General features: G+C 41.3%; 1 protein-coding gene across 1 annotated transcript; it reads left to right on the top strand.

The window, feature by feature from the left end:
* Positions 1 to 3,858: 3,858 nt before the first annotated feature.
* EPCAM (epithelial cell adhesion molecule) lies at positions 3,859 to 20,803 on the top strand. The gene is made up of 9 exons (XM_049870462.1): positions 3,859 to 4,142; positions 6,781 to 6,888; positions 7,165 to 7,405; positions 12,333 to 12,398; positions 13,863 to 13,926; positions 14,808 to 14,909; positions 15,758 to 15,958; positions 17,894 to 17,938; positions 20,332 to 20,803. The coding sequence occupies exons 1-9, from the start codon at positions 4,067 to 4,069 to the stop codon at positions 20,371 to 20,373; spliced, it is 945 nt and encodes a 314-aa protein (XP_049726419.1). The 5' UTR covers positions 3,859 to 4,066; the 3' UTR covers positions 20,374 to 20,803.
* Positions 20,804 to 25,147: the final 4,344 nt, after the last annotated feature.

The following is a 25,147-nucleotide window of genomic DNA, read 5'->3' as shown; positions in this document are numbered from 1 at the left end:
CTCACTGTAGTTAACATATCCCCACCTATGCCTATGAATAAACATGAACCTTTTCCCACAGAAAAACATAAAAACCAGGCAAGTTTTTTGTTCTGTGAGATGGGGGTAAGCGTTGCCTAGTCCCTCCTCATCTCCGCTTGCAAGCCTCTTTAATAAAGCTTTGCTCGTGTGGAAAATTCTGCATGCCTTACCTGTTCATTCTTGACCAGTGAGAGGCAAGAACCTTACTTAAAGTCATAGAGACACTGGCAACATTATGTGTCGTCTAATATCAGAAGTCTGAAACCTGCAAGTCAACAAAAATGAAATGGAACCCTGCTAACTCAGAACAGAAGCCACTCCCAAAGTCCACTTATACAGGCCTATAAAACAAACAATAACACACATGAGGAATGTGCCTCTTAGTTCAATACAGTGTATGAGACCAAATGGACAACACCTGCCCAGAAGCAAAGACAAGAAGGCAGGAAGGAAAAGAAAACTGGACAAATGGACATGGGAAACTGGGGTTTAAAGGGAAAGGAGGAGAGTGCTGACACATTGCAGGGGATTGTAACCAATGTCACAAAACAATTTATGCATAAATTTTCAAACGAGAAACTAATTTGCACTGTAAACTTTCACCTAAAGCACAAAAAAGGAAAGAAATCAAACACATAAAGATCGATATCCTACCCATTAATGAGCTGAAACAGACTAGTAATGGCCATTTTGAACCAGACAATCATATGGTCTACTACGTGGGAATGGTGTCACATTCAAAAAGAATATTTCAAAATCTATTCTAAAGTACAATGCTGTCAGTGATAGGATAATATCTATCCGCCTACAAGAAAGATGAGGTAACACGACTATTATTCAAATTTATGAACCAACCACTAATGCCAAAATCCTTTGCCATCGTGTTGATTTCGACTCATAGCGACCCTATAGGACAAAGCAGAAATGCCCCATAGAGTTTCCAAGGAGTGGCAGGTGGATTCGAACTGCCAATGTTTTGGTTAGCAGACATAGCACTTAACCACGACGCCACCAGGGTTTCCACTAATGCCAAAGGTGAAGAAACAGAACATTTTTACCAACTTCTGCAGTCTGAAATTGATCAAGCATGCATTTACAATGCACTGATAATTACTGGTGATTGGAATGTGAAAGTAGGAAACAAAGAAGGATTGGTAGTTGGAAAATATGGCCTCGGTGGCAGAAACGATGCCGGAGATCGTGTGACAGAATTTTGCAAGGCCAACGACTTATTCATTGCAAATACCTTTTTTCCACAACATAGATAGCGACTATAGATGTGGGCCTCGCCAGATGGAACACACAGGAATCAAGTCAGCTACATCTGTGGAAAGAGCCAATGCAGAAGCTCTATACCATCAGTCAGAACAGACCAGGGGCCGACTGCGGAACAGATCATCAATTGCTCATATGCAAGTGTAGCTGAAGCTGAAGAAAATTATAACAAGTCCACAAAAGCCAAAGCATGACCTTGAGTATATCCCACCTGAATTTAGAGATCATCTCGAGAATAGATTTGACTTGTTAAACACTATGACCAAAGACTAGACGAGTTGTGGAATGACACCAAGCACATCATCCATGAAGAAAGCAAGAGGTCATTAAAAACACAAGGAAAAAAAAAAGTCCAAAATGGATCAGAAGAGACTCTGAAACTTGTTCCTGAATGTTGAGTAGCTAAAGCAAAACCAAGAAACAAGGAAGTAAAAGAGCTGAACAAAAGATTTCAAAGGGTGGCTCAAGGAGACAAAGAAAAGTATTACAATGAAATGTGCAAAGACCTGGTGTTAGAAAACCAAAAGGGAAGAACATGCTCTGCATTTCTTAAACTGAAAGAGCTACAGAAAAAAATTCAAGCCTTGAGTTGCAATATTAAAGGATTCTACGGGCAAAATGTTGACCAACACAGGAAGCATCAAGAAAAGATGGAAGGAATTGGTCAACATTCAACCATTTCAGAAAGGAGCATATCATCAAGAATCGATGGTACTGAAGGAAGAAGTCTAAGCTTCACTGAAGGCGTTGTCAAAAAACAAGGCTCCAGGAACTGACAGAATACCATTAGAGTTGATTTAACAAATGGATGCAAATTTGGAAGAATTCCATTGCATGGAATGTAATCCCAGAATGCCTAATGTGCTCATGTGGAACTTGTATACAGGCCAAGAGGCCATCCTTAGAACAAAAGGGGATAATGCATGGCTTGAAAACAGGAAAGGTGTGCATCATGGTTGTATCCTTTCACCACACTTATTCAATCTGTATGCTGAGCAAATTACCTGAGAATCCAGATTATATGAAGAACGGGGCATCAGGATTGGAGGAAGACTCATTAACAACCTGCAATATGCAGATGACACAACCTTGCTTGCTGAAATTGAAGAGGGCTTGAAGCACTTACTGATGAAGATCAGAGACCACAGCCTTCAGTATGGATTACGCCTCAACATAAAACAAAAATCCTCACAACTGGAATAAGCCACATCATGACAAAAAGAGAAAAGATTGAAGTTGTCAAAGGTTTCATTTTACTTGGATTCATATTCAACTCCCATGGAAGCAGCAGTCAAGAAATCAAAGGACGTATTGCACTGGGCAAATCTGCTGCAAAAGAACTCTTTAAAGGGTTAAAAAAAAAAAAAAAAAGCAAAGATGTGAGGACTAAAGTGTGCCTGACCCAAGCTAGGGTATTTTCAATCGCCTCATAAGCACGCAAAAGCTTAACCATGAATAAGAAAAACTGAAAAAGAATTGATGCCTTTGAATTACGTGTTGGTGAGGAATATTGAATATACCATGGACTGCCAGAAGAATGAACAAATCTGTCTTGGAAGAAGTACAGTCAGAATTCTTGGAAGCGAGGATGGAGGCATCATCTCACATACTTTGGACATGTTATCACAGAGACCAGTCCCTGGAGGACACCATGCTTGGTAGAGGGTCAGCGAAAAAATGGAAAACCCTCAACAAGATTGACACAGTGGCTGCAACAATGGGCTCAAACATAACAATGGTGAGGATGGTGCAGGACAGGGTGGTGTTTCATTCTGTTGTACTTATAGGGTCGGTATGAGTCGGAACCAGCTGGAAGGCCCTGAACGACAACATCATAGTGCTGTAATTTGAATTCATTTGCTCTAATATACTGTCCTTTGTTTCTGCTTTCCTATATTTTCTAAGGACTCATTAACATTGTCCCCTAATATTAAATAAAACCGAAATAATCGCAGTTCACAGCATTTAGTTCTAGGGGAACATCTTACACCTTCTACTGCTAAAAACGCCTTAAAAGGGGGGCGAGGGGAAAGGATTATTTAGAATTCAATGAAGACCTCAGAAATTTGTCATCCCCAAGAGCCAGGGAGTTTTTTTTTCCTAGTTTCAACGACGTACAATTAAATTGCCATAAAATGCTCAAAGGTCATTTCTTTTCATTGTGGTTCAGACAGTTGACCCGCTCCGTAGTATTCTCGTTTCCACATTCTTTTTCCCAGCCCGCATCCTTTCCTCCAAGCCTCCTGTCTTCACTGTTTTCAAGTCGCGCTCCCCAGGCAAAAGGACATCTCAGTATTTTCAAACCTTCATCTTAGCCCCCAAGGGCCCCTACCTCCTCCGCCCTCAGCGGCCGCCACCGGAGGAAACACCTGGCAGAGGCGCTGGGCGGGGCGCCCTTGGCGCTCACCTGGGAAGGGGGCGGTGCCCCAACGGCCGCTCCGGCGGGGGAGGGGAGCCTGTTGCCACACCTCGCCACCCCCAGGCGGTGATTCCACCGGAGGTGAGCAGCCCCGGGGAGGGGCGGGAGGCGGGGCCGCCAGGTCGGGCAGGTCCGCGCTCCGCCCCGCCGCGCACCCAGAGCGCGCAAGTCGGTCGGCGAGCTCGCAGCCTCCGCCCGGCCCGGGACCTCCTCATCGCGGCTCCCCAGACGCGCACTCGCTTCGTCCCAGGCCTCGCGTCGCCCGGCCGGCCAGCGGGCTCCCCACTCTTGCCGCGCGCTCTCCCGCGAGCCCCCGGTCCGCCCGGCGCCCCTCTCCTAGGCGCGCGCAGCATGGCGCCCCCCCAGGCCCTCGCGTTCGGGCTCCTGCTCGTGGCGACGACGGCGGCGGTGGGCACGGCTCAGAAAGGTGAGGAGCGGCCCTGGAACGGCGGTGTGGGCTGGGCCGGTGCGGGGAGCGGCGGCCCAGGGCGCCCGCGGGGAGCCGCGCTTTCTTTCCCGCCTCGAGTCCCGGCGGCGCGGGGCGCTCTGACCTGCGTTCTCCGCGCGCGGGTCCGAGGGAGCGGCCTCGCTTTGCGGCTTTGGACTCCTCTCTAGGGAAATGCCCGGGGCAGGGGCGGAGGGCAAGCGGGGACCAGATGGCCGCGTCCGGGGCTCCTGGGGCCTGAGTGGGCGCGGAGGGCCGGGGCAGCGTCGCGGCTGCAGATGCCAGCACCCCAAGCCGGGCTCCCCCGCCTGTGGCCGGGATGGACTTGGAGTTCAGGCGGGTCTAAACCTGCCTGGTCCGAGAGGAGAGTCGCCGCGGCGGCCACGGTGCAGCCCGCCCCTCCCCGGGACACCTGCGGCGGGCCCCGGATGTGGGCCCCGGGCGGGGACAGGTGGTTCTGGCGAGGCCGCCGGGGCCATTTCGCACCTGTGCGCGCGAGACGGCACCCCTAGGCCTTAATCTGGGCCTGAGGGTTTTCCCTTCTGAAGCTATGAGTAATGTCAAGTTTATTGTAGGAAACTCAGAAATAACGATAGCTGTGAAGAATAAACAACACCCATAATCCCCTCCCTTCAGGAGAACCCCATACTTAATAATTGGTTTTTTTTTTTTTGATACATTGCCCTAAACCCTAAACGCATAATTTTATTTCTTCGCCCCCCCCCCCCCCCCCCCACATAACGTATTCAGAGTTCTCCGTTTTCTTCGGTCTTTAAAAACAAGACTTAAATGCTGAAGGTAAAACCTATAGCGTGTGAGGTTGGGCATGTAGGTTGATTCAGGTTTTTCTTAACTCTGGAGTAACATCTTGGCTGCATCTCGATGTATTTTTTAAGATAAGTGCATAGGAGTGGCAGTTGGTGAAAGCTTTCTGGAAAAGTTTTTGTACTCCCACCAACGCATGTCTGATTCATTACACCTTCAAAATAGTCCTGTTTCATGAACTCAGGGTTTTCCAACTTCTGGGGCTCAATACTTAATCTGAGAGTCCTTTAAAATGGTGCTATCTTCTGTAGGCCTGTGTTCCGCAAGTGCGTACCTAATTGGTCTCTTTTAGATTTGACATCACTTGGAGATGAAAGATGTGCTTTGAGCAGGTACAGTATAGTGCTGCGTAAGATTTTAATCCCTTGAGGACTACCAGTATATTTTCTCCTTTTATGGTCCCAATATTGAGTTCAGTGCTGGGCAGATTACATGTGTTCATATTGATTATAACTTAAACAGGGAAAAAGCAAAGCCGGCCTAGGGTACTTGGGGTACAAAGTACAAAGATCAGTGTATAAAGTCTTGGGTTTGTGATGCTAGTTTTGTTTTAAATGATTTTTTAATGATCCCTTCACTAGACAAAAGGAATGCAGTGGGCTTGCCAGTTTGAAGCTAAAATGAGCTTTTGAGATAGTCAAGGACCTAACTATTAAACTGACGTCAGCGATCCCAGGATAGGCTGTTTAGTGTCACTTTTGAAAAGCTAGTTTCAAAAAACTAGGATTTAATTTAGTTGGGAAACCCATAAAGATGCCCCCAAATTCTTTTGAAAACTGTAAATAGTCCAAAGGTTGACTATGTTCTCATTAAGCCAGGTAAAGAGCAGTTATCCCTTATTTAGAAAATGGGGTGGGAAGAGGAAGGAATGTGTACATTCACAGATCCTAGAACAGGAATTGGTGATTTGGCGGAAAGAAGCAGTGACTGACAGAGGGGGATTTATCTAGCAGGACAGGAGGCCAGAAGGCACTGAGACAGGGAGAATCATAAAGCCCAAGCTGGATGTGATGTTTGGAGGGCCGTATTCTCAGCTGAAAAAAATTGAAATGGGAATCCAGGCGAACTGAATTATGTGTGTCTGTAGTGTATCGTGCTTATAAACTGTTTGGCACTTTGAAAACGCTATAAAATAGAGCTGAAAAAAATAAAATGTTCGGGATCAGTTTTTAAGGCGTGTCCCTGTAACTTGGGCATTATCGTCAGAACTTAATTTAGCTGGGATACCGGAGTTGATAGTTTCATCCGCATTTTAAAGTGGACTTTTTTGCAGTCTTTTCTAAAATTTTATTAATATTTTTTTGGTTGTCGAGAATATACACAGAACATTTAACAATTTCTCCGTGTACAATTCAGCGATGTTGGTTATATTCTTCAAGTTGTGCAACCATCGTCACCTGCCTTGTTTGACTTGTTCCACCTCCATTAACATAAATTCATTGCCCCCTAAGTTTCCTATCTCATCCTTCCAATTGCTGTGGTCACTGTGATCCAAATATAGTTCTTAAAAGTACACAGTGCTCAAGGCAGACATTCCTTACTCCAAAACCAGTACTGTCGAGTCGATTCCGACTCACAGAGACCCTACAGGACAGAGTAGAACTGCCCCATAGAGTTTCCAAAGAGCGCCTGGCGGATTTGAACTGCTGACCTTTTGGTTAGCAGCCATAGCACTTAACCAGTATGTCACCAGGGTTTCCACATTCCTTACTAGATAAGCGAAACTACTGTTTGGTTTTGAGACTTCAGAGGATATTTTGGTTACAGTGGATTTTTTTTTTTTTTTCTACACTAGACTGTATCTGTGAGAACTACAAGCTAACCACAAACTGCTCTACAAACTGGAATGGTCAATGCCAGTGTACTTCAATTGGTACACAGAATACTGTCATTTGCTCAAAATGTGAGTAGACCGTCCTCATTGTCTTTTAACTTCACTTTGTTTCTTTAATCCATGTGTCTTGAATTGGTAAGAGTTTTACTAGCTCACAGGTGAATCATGTTGTATAACTTGGTTAAAAATCATTTCATGTTGGAGACTTCAGAAAGCGGATTGTGGGGGCACACAAATTTATAATAATTTTGGGCCCTGGGATTTTGCATTAAACTGATTTTTTTTCCCCCCTGTAAGCATAAAACTGCAGTTATTTTTCAACCTGACGTTAAGCTTTCTTTTTAGTGGCTACCAAATGTTTGGTGATGAAGGCAGAAATGACTACTTCAAAGGCTGGGAGAAGAGTGAAACCTGAGGGGGCTATCCAGAACAATGACGGTCTCTATGACCCCGACTGTGATGAGAAGGGGCTCTTTAAAGCCAAGCAGTGCAATGGCACTGCCACGTGCTGGTGTGTGAACACTGCTGGGGTCAGAAGAACCGATAAGGACACTGAAATAATGTGCACCGAACGCGTGAGGACCTAGTGAGTTGGGCTGCCTGTATTATTTGGTTTTGTGCTTTTCAGAATCGTTTAATTAATTTTTTGAATAGGCAATAATGATTTCATGGTTTAGAATTCGAACGATAAAGGGCGAATATTGAAAAGTCTCCAGCCCATCCCAGTCCCCACCTATCTACTTAACATCCATTGAACTTATATCACCAGTTTATTCTGTAACTTTCCAGAGATATTTTATGAATTTGCCAGCAATATGTATGTTTTCTTATTTTTTTACATGAATAGTAGCATGCTAAGCATAATTTCCCTTTTATGTTTTTACTTAACACTCTTCAGTATTTTGAAGTTAGTGTTAAATATATATGGATAATTTGAACTATTTATATGTTTGCTCATTTTGTTATTTTTTAAAAGTGGTGTGGTTGTCTTAGAGATTATTTACTGAGGTGGAACAGAAACCCACTCAGGCTAGCTTGACTAGAAGCTGGGAAGCTGACCTCCTCTGTCTTTCTTTGAGCCTCGTGGTGACTGTCATAGATTGACTTGTTCCCCTAAAAATGGGTGTCAGTTTGGCTAGGCTATGATTCCCTGTATTGTGTGGTCATCCACCATTTTGTGATCTGATGTGATTATCCTGTGTGTTGTAAATCCTAACCTCTATGATGTTAATGAGGCAGGATTAGTGGCAGTTATGCTAATGAGGCAGGACTCAATCTACAGGCTTAGATTGTACCTTGAGTCAATCTCTTTTGAAATATAGAAGACAGAATCAAGGAGAAAGGATAGGGACCTCATACCACCAAGAAAGAAGTGCTGGGAGCAGAACATGACCTTTGAACTGGGGTCCATGTGCTGAAACACTCCTAGACCAGGGGAAAATTGATGACAAGGACCTTCTGCCAGGGAAAGCCTTCCCTGGGGGCTTGCACCCTAAATTTGAGACTATAAGAGAATAAATTTCTTTTTGTTAAAGCCACCCACTTGTGTTTCTGGTATAGCAGCACTAGCTAACTAAGACAGTGGCAATTCTGTTTCTTTCAGTGCCTTTTTATTTGAATGAGATCCAACTTGGCCAGCTCAGCCTTGACTTTACATGGCCAGAGGACAAAGGGTCAATATTAGATAGGGTGCCCTCTCCCAGGGTGGGTTCTTTATGAAGGATGTGTGAGGGCCAGGGAAGATATTATGGGCATATCTAATTTATAAGTTCTTTTTGTTAACTCTACCATAATTCCAAAACAAATTTGATAAATTAGATATGCTTATATTTCTTCCCTGGCCCTCATACATCCTTCATAAAGAACCCACCCTGGAGAGAGCACCCTGTCTAATATTGATCCTCTATCAATATGATTTCATGGCTTAGAATTCTGAAAAAAAGTTGCCAGTGGAAACCTTATGAATAGCAGCGGAACATTGTCTGATACAGTGCTGAAAGATAAGCCCCTCAAGTTGAAAGGCACTCAAAATATGACTGGGGAAAAGCTGCCTCCTCAAAGTAAAGTCGACCTTAATGATATGGATGGAGTAAAGCTTTTGGAACCTTTATTTGCTGATGTGGCACAACTCAGAATGAGAAGAAACAGCTGCATACATCCATTAATAATCAGAACATGGATCTACGAAATACGAATCTGGGAAAATTGAAAGTCATCAGAAAGGGAATGTAACACATAAACATCTATATCCAAGGTATTAGTGAGCCCAAATGGACTGGTATGAACCATTTTGAATCAAACAACCATATGGTCTACTATGCCAGGAATGACAAAGAGGAATGGCTTTGCATTCATCCTGAAAAAGAACATTTCAGCATCTATTCTAAAGTACAGCGTTGTCAGTGATAGGAAAATACCCATACGCTTACAAGGAAAGCCAGTTAATACAACTATTATTCAAATTTATACACCAATCACTAATGCCAAAGATGAAGAAATTGAAGACTTTTACCAGCTTCTGCAGTCTGAAATTGATCAAGCATGCAATTAAGACACATCGATAATTACTGGTGATTGGAACGTGAAAATTAGAAGCAAAGAAGAAGAATCTGTAGTTGGAAAATATGGCCTTGGTGATAGAAACAACATGGAGATCACATGATAGAATTTTACAAGACCAATGAGTTCTTCATTGTAAGTACCTTTTTCCAACGATATAAATGGGAACTGTGCATGTGCACCTTGCCAGATGGAATACATAAGAATCAAATGACTACATCTATGGAAAGAGAGAATGGAAAAGCTCAGTATCATCAGTCATAACAAGGCCAGGGGCCAACTGTGGGGCAGACCATCACTTCCTCGTATGCAAGTTCAAGTTGAAGCTGAAGAAAATTAAAACAAGTCCATGAGAGCCAAAATACAACCATGACTATATCCCATCTGAATTTAGAGATTTCTTAAGAATAGATTTGAGACTTTAACACCCCTCCCCCCTCCAAAAAAAGAATAGATTTGACACACTGAACATTGTAATGACCAAAGACCAGATGAGGTGTAGAATGACATCAAGGACATCATCCATGAAGAAAGCAAAAAGTCATTAAAAAGACAGGAAAGAAAGAAAAGACCAAAATGGGTGTCAGAAGAGACACTGAGACTTGCTCTTGAATGTTGAGTAGCTAAAACAAAAGGAAGAAATAATCTGAAAGAGCTCAACAGAAGCTTTCAAAGGACAGCTAGAAAAGACAAAATACTATAATGAAATGTGAAACACCTGGGGTTAGAAAACCAAAAGGGAAGAACACACTCGGCATTTCTTAAACTGAACTGAAGGAAAAATTTAAGCCCCGAGTTGCAATATTGAAGGATTCTCTGGGCAAAATATTGAACGACCCAGGAAGCATCAAAAGGAGATGAAAGGAGTATGCAGAGTCACTGTACCAAAAAGAAATGGTTGATGTTCAGCCATTTCAGGAGGTAGCATGTGATCAAGAACTGATGGTACAGCACTGAAGGCATTGGTGAAAAACAAGGCCCCAGGAATTGATAGAATACCAACTGCAGTGTTTCAACAAACGGATGCAGTGCTGGATACGCCCACTCGTGTATGCCACGAAATTTGGAAGACAGCTACCTGGCCAATCAACTGGAAGAGATCCATATTTGTACCCATTCCAAAGAACAGTGATCCAACAGAATGCCAAAATTATCAAACAATACCAATAATATAACACACAAGTGAAATTTGGTGAAGATAATCCAGAAGCGGTTGCAGCAGTACATTGGCAGGAAACTGCCACAAATTCAAGCCAGATTCAGAAGAGGATGTGGAATGAGGGATATCATTGTTGATGTCACATGAATCTTGGCTGAAAGCAGAGGATACTAGAAAGATGTTTACCTGTGTTTTCTTGACTGTGCAAAGATTTTTGACAGTCTGGATCATAAAAAAATTATGGATAACATTGCAAAGAATGAGAATTCCAGAACGCTTAATTGTGTTCATGAGGAACCTGTACGTGGACCAACAGGCAGTTGTTTGAACAAAACAAAGGGATACTGCGTGGTTTCAAGTCAGGAAGGGTGTGCCTCAGGGTTGTATCCTTTCAGCATACTTACTCAGTGTTTATGCTGAGCAGATACTCCGAGAAGGCAGGCTATATGAAGACGAACGCGGCATGGGGATTGGAAGAAGACTCTTAAATAGCCTGCAATATGCAGATGACGCAACCTTGCTTGCTGAAAGTGAAGAGGATTGGAAGCACTTACTGCTGAAGATCAAACACTACGGCCTCAGAGTGGATTACACCTCAACATAAAGGAAACAAAAATCCTCACAACTGGACCAGTAAGCAACATCAGGATAAACAGAGAAAATACTGAAGTTGTCGAGGATTTCATTTTACTTGGCTCCACGATCAATGCCAGTGGAAGCACCAGTCAAGAAATGAAATGACATGCAGCGTTGTTCACAATGGTAAAAAGATGGAAACAACCTAGACGCCTATCAACAGATGAAAGGACAAACAATGGTGCATACACACAATGGAATACTACACAACGATGAGGAACAGTGATGAATCTGGAGGACATTATGCTGAGTGAAATAAGTGAATCACAAAAGGACATATTGTATGAAACCACTAACTGTAAAAACTGATGAAAAGGTTTACACACAAAAAGGAACAATCTTTGATAGTTTCGAGAGAGGGGAGAGGTGGGGATGGAAAAACACTAAATAGACAATGGTTAAGTGGTGACTTTGGTGAAGGGTGAGACAGTACACAATACTGGGGAAGCTGGCACAACTTGTACAAGGCAAGGTCATATGAGCTCCATAGAGACTTCCAAAACAAACAAGAAAAATCAAACAACATATTGCATTGGGCAGATCTGTCGTAAAAGACCTCTTTAAAGTGTTAAAAAGCCAAGATGTCACTTTGAGGATTGAGGTGTGCCTGACCCAAGCCATGGTACTTTAATTTGCCTCGTAATGCCTGTGAAACCTGGACAGTGTATAACGACTGAAAAATTGATGCCTTTGAATTGTGGTGTTGGAGAAGAATATTGAGTATACAGTGGACCACCAAAGAATGAACAAACCTGTCTTAGAAGAAGTACAACCAGAATGCACCTTAGAAGCGAGGATGGCAAGACATCGTCTCACATACTTTGGACATGTTACTAGGAGGGACCAGTCCCTGGAGAAAGGCATCATGCTTGGTAAAGTAGAGGGTCAATGAAAAAGAGAAATATTCTCAGTAAGATAGATTGACACAGTGGCTGCAACAATGGACTGAAACATAGCAACGGATGTGAGAATGGTGCAGGACTGGGTAGTGTTTTGTTCTCTTGTACATACAGGGTCACTATGACTTGGAACCAACTTGAGGACACCTAACAACAACAACACTGTAATTCCACTTGGAAATGTTAGTATTATTATTGAGGAGATTACAGTAAGAGACTGAGTTGTTACAGTCAATTTGTACTGCCTTTTTCCTTTACAGTTGGATCATCATTGAACTAAAACACAAAACAAGAGACAAACCTTACGATCTCCAAAGTTTGCGGACGTAAGTGCTATTCAGTTCATTATTTTGTATTTGCACAGTTGTTGCCCAAATCTTCTATCCTGCACCATGAAAAAGACTAAAACAAGTCTAGGTGCTTTTTCACAGTTCTGAAACATAAGGCATTATGAATACATTTTAAACGTTGTTTTGAAATAGAGCTGCAAGAAGACAAAGAGCTCTGTAGTACCCTTTACTCAGGTTCACCAATTATTAACATTTTGCTACATTTACTTTGTATATATGTGTATTCGTATGTGTGTGCTCTGTCTATGAATGTATGAGTATTTTTTCCGAGAACTGCATGAGAGCAAGTTGTAGACATTACACCCCTTTATCCCCAAATACTTTTGTGTATTTTTCCTAAGAAAAAAAGACATTCTAGAGCTGGAGAAAAATGCAGAACAAAATTCTAACTCACAAAAAAAGAACAGATTTTACTGGTCTGACAGAGACCCCAACTGTATGGCCCCTGGACATCCTTTTAACTCATTACTGCAGTCACTCCTGAGGTTCATGCCTCAGTCAAAGATTAGACAGGCCCGTAAAACAAAACAAGGCTAAGTGGGCACAGCAACCCAGGTGCAAGGGTGGGAAGGTAGGAGGGGACAGGAAAGCTGGCAATTGGGGACCCAATTTCGAGAAGGGGGGAGTATTGACATGTGGAGTTGGCAACCAGTGCCACAAAATAGTATGCGTATTGTTTAATGAGAAACTGATTTGCTCTGTAAACCTTCATCTAAATTACAATTTAAAAAAAGACATTCTCCATTATGTAATCACTGGCTGATTTTCAGATTCAGAAAATTTAATATCGATATCTTGTGCCCATTTTCCCAGTAATGTCCTTTTTTGCATTTCTTTTCTGATGCAGGATCCAATCCAGGATCATGCATTGCGTTTGTTTTCATGGCTCTTCCTTTCATCTGAAAGAATGTCTTAGCCTTTCTTTTTCTTTCATGACTTTGATATTTTTTAAGATACGGGCATGTTGTTTTATAGAACGGTCTTCAAATTTATATTTTTCTGATATTTACTCATAATTAAATTCAGGTTATACATATTTGACAAGAAGGCTACTTTAAGTGATCTCGTGCCCTAAGTATGTCACAGCAAGAGGTTCCTGTCAGTTTGTCTCTTTACTAGTGATGTTCAATTGGATATAGGTTTCTCCACTGTAAAGTTACTATTTCCCGTTTGTAATTAATAAGTCATCCTTGGGCAGGTACTTGGATACTCTATAAATGTCCTGTTTCTCATCAATTGTCACTTAACCGTTTTAACATCAGTGGATGATTCTAGCATGAATCCAATATTACCGAGGGTTGAAAAATGTTATAAGTAATATTTACAAAATTTTCTTATCAATTCTAGACCTTGAGCTGCTTGCTTAGTAAAAAAAATAATGCTTGTTACTATTGTATGGTACAAATACTTTTTTAAACTCGGGTTTTTAATTATTTTCAGTGCTCTTGAGAAGGCCATCACAACTCGTTATCAACTGGATCGAAAATACATCACAAACATCCTGGTAAGGTTTTTAGTAAATGAGCTTTAGCGGAAAATTGGTGGGACGGTATGTTTGGGTATAAAAGACAATCAGTGATTTCGGTAGCAGTCAACAGCATTTGAGTAACAGTTCAAGCTCCGGGCACTTTATATTGTGAATTCCTTGTTATTATTTTGCTTCCACAGCTTTTGAAAACCCCAGTTTACCCTTAACATCTAGCCTTTCTTAGTATCCCTCAAACAAGGCCAATCATCTTACTTGGGAAAGCCTCTTTCTGTGATTGCTTTTGGCACATATTTACTTTAGGGTGCTCCTCTATCTCCCAGCTTCTCTGGTTTAAGGAACTAGCCCTTAACCAATTAGTCCCTTCCTTAACTCTTTCAACTCTGAAAAATACTTGAATAGTGTGATGGAACTCTTTAAAGGAAATATGAAATTATTAAATTTTTCTGGATTAAAATCGATGTCTTTTTAAAAAGACTTTTTGGAAGGAATATACTTTTTTGCTGTTCAAAAGCAGAATATGGTAAATGCATAGTGCATTTTGGATTGCATTTCTTTAGCATTTTAGTTTTAAAGTAGTTTTAACCCAAAAAAGGTACTTTGCTATCTTGTCGTAAAATCTTTTCAGGAGAAAATTGAAAATTCCCTTTTATGAGGAAAAAAAAAGAAAAATACTCATTGTAATTTGGTTGCATTGCTATCTCGTTTCCCTTGGATGGATTTAAAGACTTCTCAGATATTGGGAATTATTCCTGACAAATTGAGTTATCCCCTAATGGAAAGGAACGGCAGTGCATGTATGTTACAGAAAATCAAACACTGAATATTCTGATTATGAAACAGTGTTGTTTTGTATGGTTTTGTTTATATTAATTCGTATTTTTCGACTTCCTCCTCAGTATGAGAACGATATTATCACTATTGACTTGATGCAGAATTCTTCTCAGAAAACTCAGAATGACGTGGACATAGCCGATGTGGCTTACTATTTCGAAAAAGACGTACGTGTGACCTTTCGCATTTTATTGCTGTGTCCAGGACTATGATGTTCTTTTCGTGCCTGAGAGTACGCCAAACGTTGCATCAGCTTTCTGTGCTTGTAGTTCCAGCCCCGTCTCTGATTATCCTCCAGGTGGTTCTGCCGCAGTTCATTTTGTCCCCCCCTCCACTCTCACATACACGCTTCTTACTGATGTGTATATTTATGCCTTTCAACGTGGTCTACCTCGAATGTCTTTTCTGTCGTAAGCCTTGTCTTTTACCTCCCTGTTAGCTGTCACCTCGTTTGTGTATATATTTCTAATTTCCGTAAACAAGTGGCCATGTGATAAATGCTGAGTAACTTGGTGTTTTTAAAATATTTTAACTTTAATATACTACAGGGACAGCAGTTTGAATCCGCCAGGCGCTCCTCGGAAACTCTATGGGGCAGTTCTACTCTGTCCTATAGGGTCGCTATGAGTCGGAATCGACTCGACGGCACTGGGTTTATACTATAGGGAGGTACTGTTGAAATCTGGGATTTGCTTCAAAAAATGTGACTTGGGGTGGGGGAAGGGGAAGGGAAAATAGAGGGAAAAAGAAACGCAATAACATTGGCCGCGTGTTGATATTGCCGAATCTGGGTGATAGGTACATGGAACTTCATGATAGTAATCTTTCTACTTTAAAACTTTTCCTATGATAAAAACTTTTTTTAAAAAAAGTTGTCATTGTATCAGGTTGTTACCACTGAAGCTTTAAAAAGCTTTGGCAGCAGTTCTTTTGGTATCTAGTTGGTGTGTAATTATATGCGGCCATAGTTGGCCTTAAATGTTTTTAATGACTCTTCTCCTTCTTCTCATTGTAGGTGAAAGGTGAATCCTTGTTTTATTCCAGCACAATGGACCTGAAAGTAAACGGGGAGCAGCTGGATCTGGACCCTGCTCGAACATCAATTTACTATGTTGATGAAAAAGGACCTGAATTTTCGATGAAGGGTCTAACAGCTGGAATCATTGCTGTCATTGTGGTTGTGATAATAGCAATTATCGCCGGAATCGCTGTGCTGGTGAGTAGGGCACAAGAAAAGATTTAAGAGTGTATGCTTTCAAGAAAAGGTGATACATGAAAAGGCTCCTGTCATGTTCTAAAACATATGAATGAAAGAAAACCTGCATTTTCTTATTGTAATGGACCTGTTGCATTTCTGAACCCGCATTTTATGACGCAAGAAAGGATGGTAATATGGAAAAAGCTTGCACCTGAGCACCAACCTCACAGGCTCTCAAGCAGCAAATACACGTCAGCTCTTCTCTCTGCACGCAATGCAGCTTTCCTGCCGGGATTAGTCCAAAATACCGCAACTCCCAAACCATTCAGTGAAGTGAGACAAGAGAATACAAAATTAAGATTAGCACAGAAAAGAATGAAAGGTAATAAATCTGAAGCAACAGTTCTAAATAAAAGATGAACAAATTGAGTGTAGCAGTGCTTCGGAGGAGTAGCGTGTCCCCTGAACAAGCAGGGCTTATTCTAGGAATGTAAGGAGGACTCAGCATCAGGAGGTCTTAACCAACACAACAGAGTTTTGGAAATGGACTTGAAGGTATGTGGGAACGTACATGTCCAGCTTAATGGAGTTATCACGCTCTCTATCCACCTGAAAGAAAACAGAAGTTGCCTTGCCGTTTCAGCCCACCAGGGCTGGCTACTTTGCCTGTCGTGTGAGAATACTACATTCAGACAACACGGAGCTTGGCAGTGGTGCACCCAGGTTTAAAAACAAATTTCAGGCGGGTTATAGTTTTAAATGTAGAAAAACAAGTTTCAAAAAAAATTAATTTTTGTGGTAAGGGGAACCACTTAGGTAAGGCAAGAAGTCTAAAACCCATGAAGGAAAAGATTAGATTTCATTAAGATTTTGTATAGCAACTAGAGGAGCCCCAGAAGACATGGCTCTGGGCTCTGTTGTTAACCCAGAACTAAAACCATTCCTGAAGCCAACTCTTGAGACAAACATTAGACTAGACTATAAAACGTAAAATAATAACTCATGAAGAGCATGCTTCTTAGTTCAAGTAGATACATGAGACTAAATGGGCAGCTTCTGTCCAGAGGCGGGATGAGAAGGCAGAAAGGGACAGGAGCTGGTTGAGTGGACATGGGAAACCTGGGATGGAAAGGAGGAGTGTGTTGTCACATTTTAGGGATTGCAACTAGGGTCACATAACAATATGTGTATAAATTTTTGTATGAGAAATAAACTTGAGCTGTAAACTTTGACTTAAAGCACAATTTTAAAAAGTCATATAGCAAAGTTTTACTGGAAAGTAAAACTACCAGTGATGCATAAAACCAAAAAGAATATTACACATGGTATGCAAAGAGTTGTTGGAAATTGATGAGGAAGAAATAAAACCACCTAAAGAAAAAATGGCAACAGCAATAGTTTATAGAAGATGAATTCCAGATGGCAAATAAACACAGGAAAATTTAATTATAAATATCTGATTATCCCATAGAAGCGAAAGCACGAACACCTGAAGAAGAATGTTCAAGGCTATGGGTCAATCTAGAAACAGTCTGAGTACCTGTCAGTGGGAGAATGGCTATGTCTTTTGATTGGAATCGTTCTGTGATGTTGATACAGGCTACAGAGAAAAAAATGACATTGCACCATCTCATTTGTAGACCCCAACACTTAGATGCATGTGTTTATGTATGTTAGTATTAGCATGGAAAAAGGTGTAGAAGATTGCACGCTAGGCTGTTAAATTTCATTAATAAATTTCATTGTTTTCTTGAGACATTTTTGTTTTACTGGTTACGGTAGATTTTTTTTACTAATGAAATTTTAATTTTAAGAACAAATGCTTATGGATAAATTTTGAAATTGAATTTGTTCAAATAAGAACTCTATCTGTTAAAAACATATATGCCAATTTAGACCAACTTTTTGTTTGGGTAGCAGTCTTAAAACAGTAATCATTTTTCTTCCGTTCAGGTTATTTCCAGAAAGAAGAGAATGGCAAAGTATGAGAAGGCTGAGGTAAATGGATTATTTACGTAATAAAACCAGTGTCCAGTTGCCATCAAGTCAATTCCAACTCATGGTGACCCCATGTGTGTCAGAGTAGAACTGTGTCGCATAGGGTTTTCAGTGGCTGATTTTTGGACACAGATTGCCAGGCCTTTCTACCAAGGAGTCTGGGTGAACAGGAACCTCCAGCCTTTCAGTTAGCAGTCGAGTTCATTGATTGCGCCACCCAGGGACTCCAAGTAATCAAGAAAAAAAAAAAAGCCCTATTTGATTTCTTACTTTTAGTAAGTAATTTGTACCTTCCTAGATACTGACCTCAGCTACACTGGAGTCGCTTTATACGTAGTTCTTCAGGTCTTTCCTTTATAGGACAGTCTTAGAATGGGCCTTTACTGAAATCCTCTTCCATGAGTTTTATCGCAGACCACCTTATAGTGAGCTCTGCTTCATAGAAAATAGTAGAAGCCTATGATTTTTATCCTACAACGTATATCAACATGTGTGCCAGTAAGTCAATTCCAACTCATAGTAACCCTATAGGACAGAGTAGAACTGCCCCATAGAGGGTTTTCTAAGCTGTAATCTTTATGGAAACAGACTAACTGCCATAAGGACTGCTGGTGAGTTTGAACTGCCAGCCATTTGGCTAGCAGCTGAGTGCTTAACCACTGCGCCACCAGGGCTCCTTAGTATCAACATAAAAAAACCCATTGCTGTTGAGCCGATTCTAACTCATAGCGACCCTTTAGGACAGAATAGAACTAAAAACTCAAAAACCAAACCCATTGCCATCGAGTGGATTCCAGCTCATAGTATACTATAGGACAGAGTAGATCTGCCCCATAGAGTTTCTGAGGAGCACTTGGTGGATTCGAACTGCTGACTTTTTGGTTAGCAGCCGTAGCTTTTAACCACTGTGTCACCAGGGTTTCCAAGAGTAGAACTCCCCCATAGGACTTCAAGAAGCGGTTGGTGGATTCAAACTGCCAACCTTGTGACTAGCAGCTAAACTCTTAACTAGTGCACCGCCAGGGCTCCGATATCAACATAGTGGGGTCTTTTTGTATGCCACATAGAGGCATACTGTAGTAGAGTCACATTAGAAAAGTCTGTGTGACTAATGACCTGATATATTGTCTCTGTGCCAGTGAAAAATAATCATAAAAATTAACTTCACTTACGTCATAGTCAGTCTTTTGTATACTAGTCACATGTAGCAGTGTGAAATCAAAGTGTCAAATTGTTTGATAGTATGATTTAGTTGCTTGGAATTGGGTATGAATACACTTGTCCCTGAACCTTAACAGTAGCAACATTTTCAGTGTCTTCGCCAATTTTTGTATATTTATGTATTTATTTTCAATTGTGTGTGGACTACTTTCTGATATTTACCAAATAACAAAAAAAAAAAAAAATTAGAAATAAAAAAAAACACAAGAAAACTTGATAGAACCCAAAGTGCTAACATTTTCTTCCCATACCTTCACGGATCATCTGGCTTACCTGGTTTGGTGACCACGGGTCTGAGGGACCATCCCTGAGCTGAATCCTAACAGATGGGCAGAACGATGCCAGGTTGTGTAGGGCTGTGTTCAGTTTAGTGGTGTGGTTAAAGGCATTACAGACCTAGGCTTGACCACGTATTAGCTGGACAGTTATTTGACTTCTTTAAGTCCCTGTTTTCCTCGTCTATAAAAAAAAAACAAAAACAAACCCATTGCCCTTGAGTCGATTCTGACTCATAGCGACCCTATAGGACGGAGTAGAACTGCACCATAGAGTTTCCAAGGAGCACCTGATGGATTCGAACTGCCGACCTCTTGGTTAGCAACTGTAGCACTTAACCACTACGCCACCAGGGTTTCCTCCTCGTCTATAAAGTGAGGCTAATACTAGCCCGTTGTAAGGATTCGACAACATAACCTGTGTCGGTGTTCACACCATGCTTGCCTCGGCAGTCGTTTGCCAACAGTGTTGGTCATTAGCATTGTTATATCAGTTCTGCCTTTAAGTGCCTGTGTGAAAGTCCCTTAACTCTGAACTTCCATTTCCTCTCCTATAAAAGGGAAGATTGGTAGTAAAACATTAACTAGTTCTTCCTAACTGTAAAAATAACATAAATGTAGTAGTCTTACCCATTCTTAAAGGTCTAGCTTATCTGCCACTTTTCCCCAGCCCCTTTGGCCATCTGGTCTCTCAGTAGCAGTTTGGCTCTTACACTCAATATGTGCTGCCTTGTAAATCCAGCTTTTCCTTTTTTTAAAAATAAGGTCTCAGATGTGGAATAGGGCCATCTTGCTTTCTTCTTTAGTAGCAGTAGTTTTGGTTTTTTAACTATTTACAGAATGGACAAAAGATTGGAAAATTATTTTTAAATGTTTCTCTTTTTTCCTCTATTTTAGATAAAGGAGATGGGTGAGATGCATAGGGAACTGAATGCATAACGACTATAATTTGAAGAGTAACTACAAGAAGGGAAATTAACATATGGATCCAGATGACAAGTCCAGGAGCACCAAAGAGAAGCTTGAGGTTGACTATGTCAGTTACCATTGTACATTTGGGATAGCGACACTTGTATTCAGAATATAAGCAGCTTGAAATTGGCTTTACTAGTCTTAAAATTGGACCACAGGTGTCTTATATACACAGATCTAATGCAAAACCCAGAACGTTTTACTGCACAGTTATTTATGTCCAGCATTGGAGAGGGCATCAAATGTACTTCCACAGTAGAGTTTCAATGATTACTGCCTCATTTGTCTGTGATTCAAAGTTAACCTTCTGTTTAATTTCTGAGTCTTGTACATATTATTTTCTCTAGTGTCTTTAAACTTTGTTTTTTATGAACTATGAAATAAAAACATTTTTAAACGGAATTTCCTGATTTTGTTTGAAGCATTGAATCAAATTTCATAGCATACACTTAAGATAATAGGGTAAGAATTTTCCTGAGCGCCAACTACACGTTAAATGGAGTTCTCCATGAACACTTAACAATTATGTGCGTTCAGCACAAAATGTATGTGTAATGTGTAACTTCTATACAGAAAAACCAATTTTATTCTGAGTGAATCTTAAGTTTGTATTTTAGACAAAGATTTTGGCACAAACAGTATTTCTTCAGGTGGAACTGATGGAAAATATTCTAAACCATGAATTCTATGATTGGTTGAGTTAGAAGCTGTGTTAATTCACCAAAGTTTCTCAGTACGTTATCTTACATAGTACAGTACAAAAGCATTTTGATTTGTTACCTAAAAAATTACAGGTAGTCCCTGACATAGCCAAGTTAAAGTGAACTGCACTTAAGACAACCGTCTGGTTTTTTCTTTTTTTACTACATGCAGTGTTAAAATATATCTGTAAGTTTATATGTAATGTTTCCAACCCCCAAAAACAAAGATCAGATTTATAAAGATACTGATAATAAAAGGCAATAATAATGAAAACTAAAAAAATATATATATATATATATATATATAGGAGGTATTTGACTTATGTCAGAACTGAACTTATGACAGAGTTTGCCGGAATGGAACCCCGTCATAAGTTGGGGACAACCTGTACCACAAAGTTAAAGTATCCTGAAATATTTTACTTTTGAAGGGGATTTTTCTTTAGCATTATAAAGGTCAAAAGAGCTACATTAAAGGAAGCAGGGAAAGTAGATTTAAATAGTTACCTATGATTTTTATCTCTTCTGTGGTAAGCAGAATTCAAGGATGGCCCCCAAGATTTCCTATCTCTAGTATACCAGCCCTATATAATCTCCTCCCCCTGAGTATGAGCAGGGCCTGTGAATATGATGGGCTGTCACTCCCATGATTGTTACCTTAGATGGGAAATGTTGAAGGGATTTTGCGGATATAATTAAGACCTCTACTCAGTTAAATTTGAATTAAAAGGGAGATTGTACTGGGTGGGCCTGACCTAATCAGGTGAGCCTTTTAAAACAGGGTCTAAAGATAAGCAATAAGAAACAAACAGCAGAGATGCTGTCTTGTTGGCTTTGAAGCAAACTGCCATGTTGTGGAGGGGGCCATGTGGCAGGAAACAGTGGAGGAACTCTAGGTGCTGTGGGCCTCAGTCCCACTACCACAAGAAATTGAATTCTGCCAAGAACCAGTCACTTGGAAGAGGACCCTGAATCCTAGATGAGATTGCATCCCTGGCTGACACCCTGACTAGTTTTGTGAGACGTGGAGCAAAGGACCCAGCTAAGCTATGCCTCAACTCCCGACCTAGGAAAAGAGATAACAAATGTTTGTTTTAAACTGCTGAATTTCTTACCCAAAAATCAAAAATAAAGCTACGAAGAAGTAAACTATATAAAAACCAGGTACAGCACATATAAGGAGCAGCCAATATCCCAGGGCTGAGATAGAGCACCCAGGATAGAGACCTCCTGCACCCCCATTCCTACCGACCCTCACCTCACGGTACCGAGTTCTCCAGACTTTATGAGAGAGGGCACGGAGGCTGACTGACTGAGTGGTAGAGACGTTGCTGTGAAGCTATACCAGTGGAATCTATCGAACATGGAAAAAGAGGAAGACCCTCCACAAGATGGCTGCAACAATGGGCTCAAACACAGCAACGTTGTGAGGATGGTGCAGGGCCGGGCATTGTTTCATTCTGTTCTACGCAGGGTCGCTGTGAATCAGAACTGACTCCACACCACCTAACAATAACAGCAATAGGGCAGGGTCGTCAAACTATAGTTTGCAGCTGGCCCACCACCTTATTTTTGTGCAGCCTGGGAGCTGAGAATGGTTTTCACATTTTTAAATGTTTGGGGAAAAAAATCAAAAGAATACTTGGTGATATGTGAACGTTATCAATTCCAACTCATAGCGACCCTATAGGACAGAGTAGAACTGTCCCATAGCGTTTCAGAGGAGCTCCTGATAGATTCGAACTGCCCTCCTTTTGGTTAGCAGCTGTAGCTCTTAACCACTACACCACCAGTGTTTCCATATAAGATATAAATTTCAGCATCCATAAAGTTTCATTTGAGCACATCTATGCACATTCATTTACGTTTTGTGTGTGACTAAGTAGTCGTGACAGACCTGATGGCCCACAAAACCTAAAATACTTTCTCACTGCTGCTTTACAGAGAAAGTTTGCTGAGCCCTGCTCTAGCGTGTTGGGAGAACGCTGTTCGCGGGAAGATGTCTCACTAAATGCCCAAGGCACACTATAATAACCTGTCCTGGCTGGGGGTCGGGCAGGAGGGCTCCGGGCAGCTGCTGGCCCCTGTCCACTGCAGGCGCTGGACACGGGAACCTCCAAGTGCTGCAAGCGCCTGACCAGCCAGTGCACCAGAACTAGGAAGTAATACTAACTCTTGCTATTTCTTTTCAGTGCCCTCTACTGACAAACATTAAGACAGATCCACGTGTCCGTTAGTTTGTGGTACTGTGGTGGCTTGAGTGTTGCTGTGATGCTGGAACCTATGCCACCGGTATTTAAAACAAGGGTCACCTATGGTGGACAGGTTTCACTTGAGCTTCCAGACTAGGGCAGACTAGGAAGAAGCACCTGGCAGTCTACTTCTGAAAAAATTAGCCAGTGAAAACCTTATGAATAGCAGCGGAAACATTGTCTGATATAAGTGCAGGAAGATAAAGCCCTCAGGTTGGAAGGCACTCAAAATACAACTGAGGAAGAGCTGCCTTCTCAAAATGGAGTTGACTGTAATGACATGAATGGAGCCAAGCTTTCAGGACCTCCATTTTCTGATGTGGTATGACTCAAAATGAGAAGAAACAGCTGCAAACATCTATTAATAATCGGAACGTGGAATGTACACAGTGTGAATCTAGGAAAATTGGGAGTTATCAAAAATGAAATGGAATGCATAAAGATCGATATCCTAGGCATTCGTGAGCTGAAATGGACGGGTACTGGCCATTTTGAATTGGACAAGCGTGTGGCCTACTATGCCAGGAATGACAAATTGAAGAGTAATGGCGTTGCATTCATCATCAAAAAGAACATTTCAAGATCTACTGTGAAGTACAACACTGTCACTAATAGGATAATATCCATATGCCTACAAAGACAACCAGTTAACACAACTGTTATTCAAATTTACACACCAACCACTAAGACCAAAGATGAAGAAATTGAAGATTTTTACCAACTTCTGCAGTCTGAAATTGATCAAACATGCAATAATTGTGAGGATGGCACAAGACCAGGCAGTGTTTTGTTCTGTTGTACGTAGGGTCACTATGAGTCAGAACTGACTTGACGGCATCAGAGCACATATGAGTAAGAAGACTGAAAAGAATCAATGCCTTTGAATTATGGATTTTGCAAAGAATATTGAATGTACATCATGGACTTCCAGAGGAACGAACAAATCTGTCTTGGACGAAGTATAGCCAGAATGCTCCTAAGAAGCAAGGATAGCAAGACTACATCTCACATACTTTGGACATGTTATCAGGAGGGACCAGTCCCTGGAGAAAAGCATCATGCTTGGTGAAATAGAGGGTCAGCAAAAAAAAGGAAGACCCTCAAGAAGATGGATTGACCCAGTGGCTGCAACAATGGACTCAAGCTTAACAACTGTTATGGATTGAATTGTGTCCCCCAAAATATGTGTGTCAACTTGGCTAGTCCACGATTCCCAGTATCATGTGATTGTCCACCATTTTGTCATCTGATGTTATTTTCCTATGTGTTGTAAATCCTATCTCTGTGATGTTAATAAGGTGGGATTGCTGGCAGTTATGTTAATGAGGCAGGAGTCAATCTACAAGATTAGGTTGTATCTTTAATCAATCTCTTTTGAGACATAAAAGAGAAAATCGAGCAGAGAGACGGGGGACCTCATTACCACCAAGCAAGAAGAACCAGGAGTGTGCAAGTCCTTTGGACCCAGGGTCCCTGCGCTGAGAAGCTCTAGACCAGGGGAAGATTGATTACAAAGACTTTCCTCTAGAGCTGACAGTGAAAGCCTTCCCCTGGAGTTGGCACCCTAAATTTGGACTTTTAGCCTCCTAAACTGTGAGAAAATAAATTTTTCTGTTAAAGCCATCCACTTGTGGTATTTCTGTTATAGCAGCATTACATAACTAAGTCCACAAGGATTATGAGGTTGGCACAGGAACAGATGGTGTTTCGTTCTGTTGTGCATGGGATTGGTATGAGTTCAAACTGACTCAACGGCACCTAACAGCAACATTTTCACAGAGCAAGCAA

The sequence above is a fragment of the Elephas maximus genome, chromosome 26, assembly GCF_024166365.1.
Source record: "Elephas maximus indicus isolate mEleMax1 chromosome 26, mEleMax1 primary haplotype, whole genome shotgun sequence".
Classification (NCBI taxonomy): Eukaryota; Metazoa; Chordata; class Mammalia; order Proboscidea; family Elephantidae; genus Elephas; species Elephas maximus.
The sequence above is the reverse complement of the archived record's forward strand: the minus strand, read 5'-3'. Positions and strand labels throughout refer to the sequence as shown.

Coding starts and splice junctions, on each gene's coding strand:
- EPCAM (XM_049870462.1), top strand. CDS start 4,067: ATGGCGCCCCCCCAGGCCCTCGCGTTCGGGCTCCTGCTCGTGGCGACG. Junction 12,399..13,862: donor GATCTCCAAAGTTTGCGGAC/GTAAGTGCTATT, acceptor AATTATTTTCAG/TGCTCTTGAGAAGGCCATCA. Junction 14,910..15,757: donor CTTACTATTTCGAAAAAGAC/GTACGTGTGACC, acceptor TTCTCATTGTAG/GTGAAAGGTGAATCCTTGTT.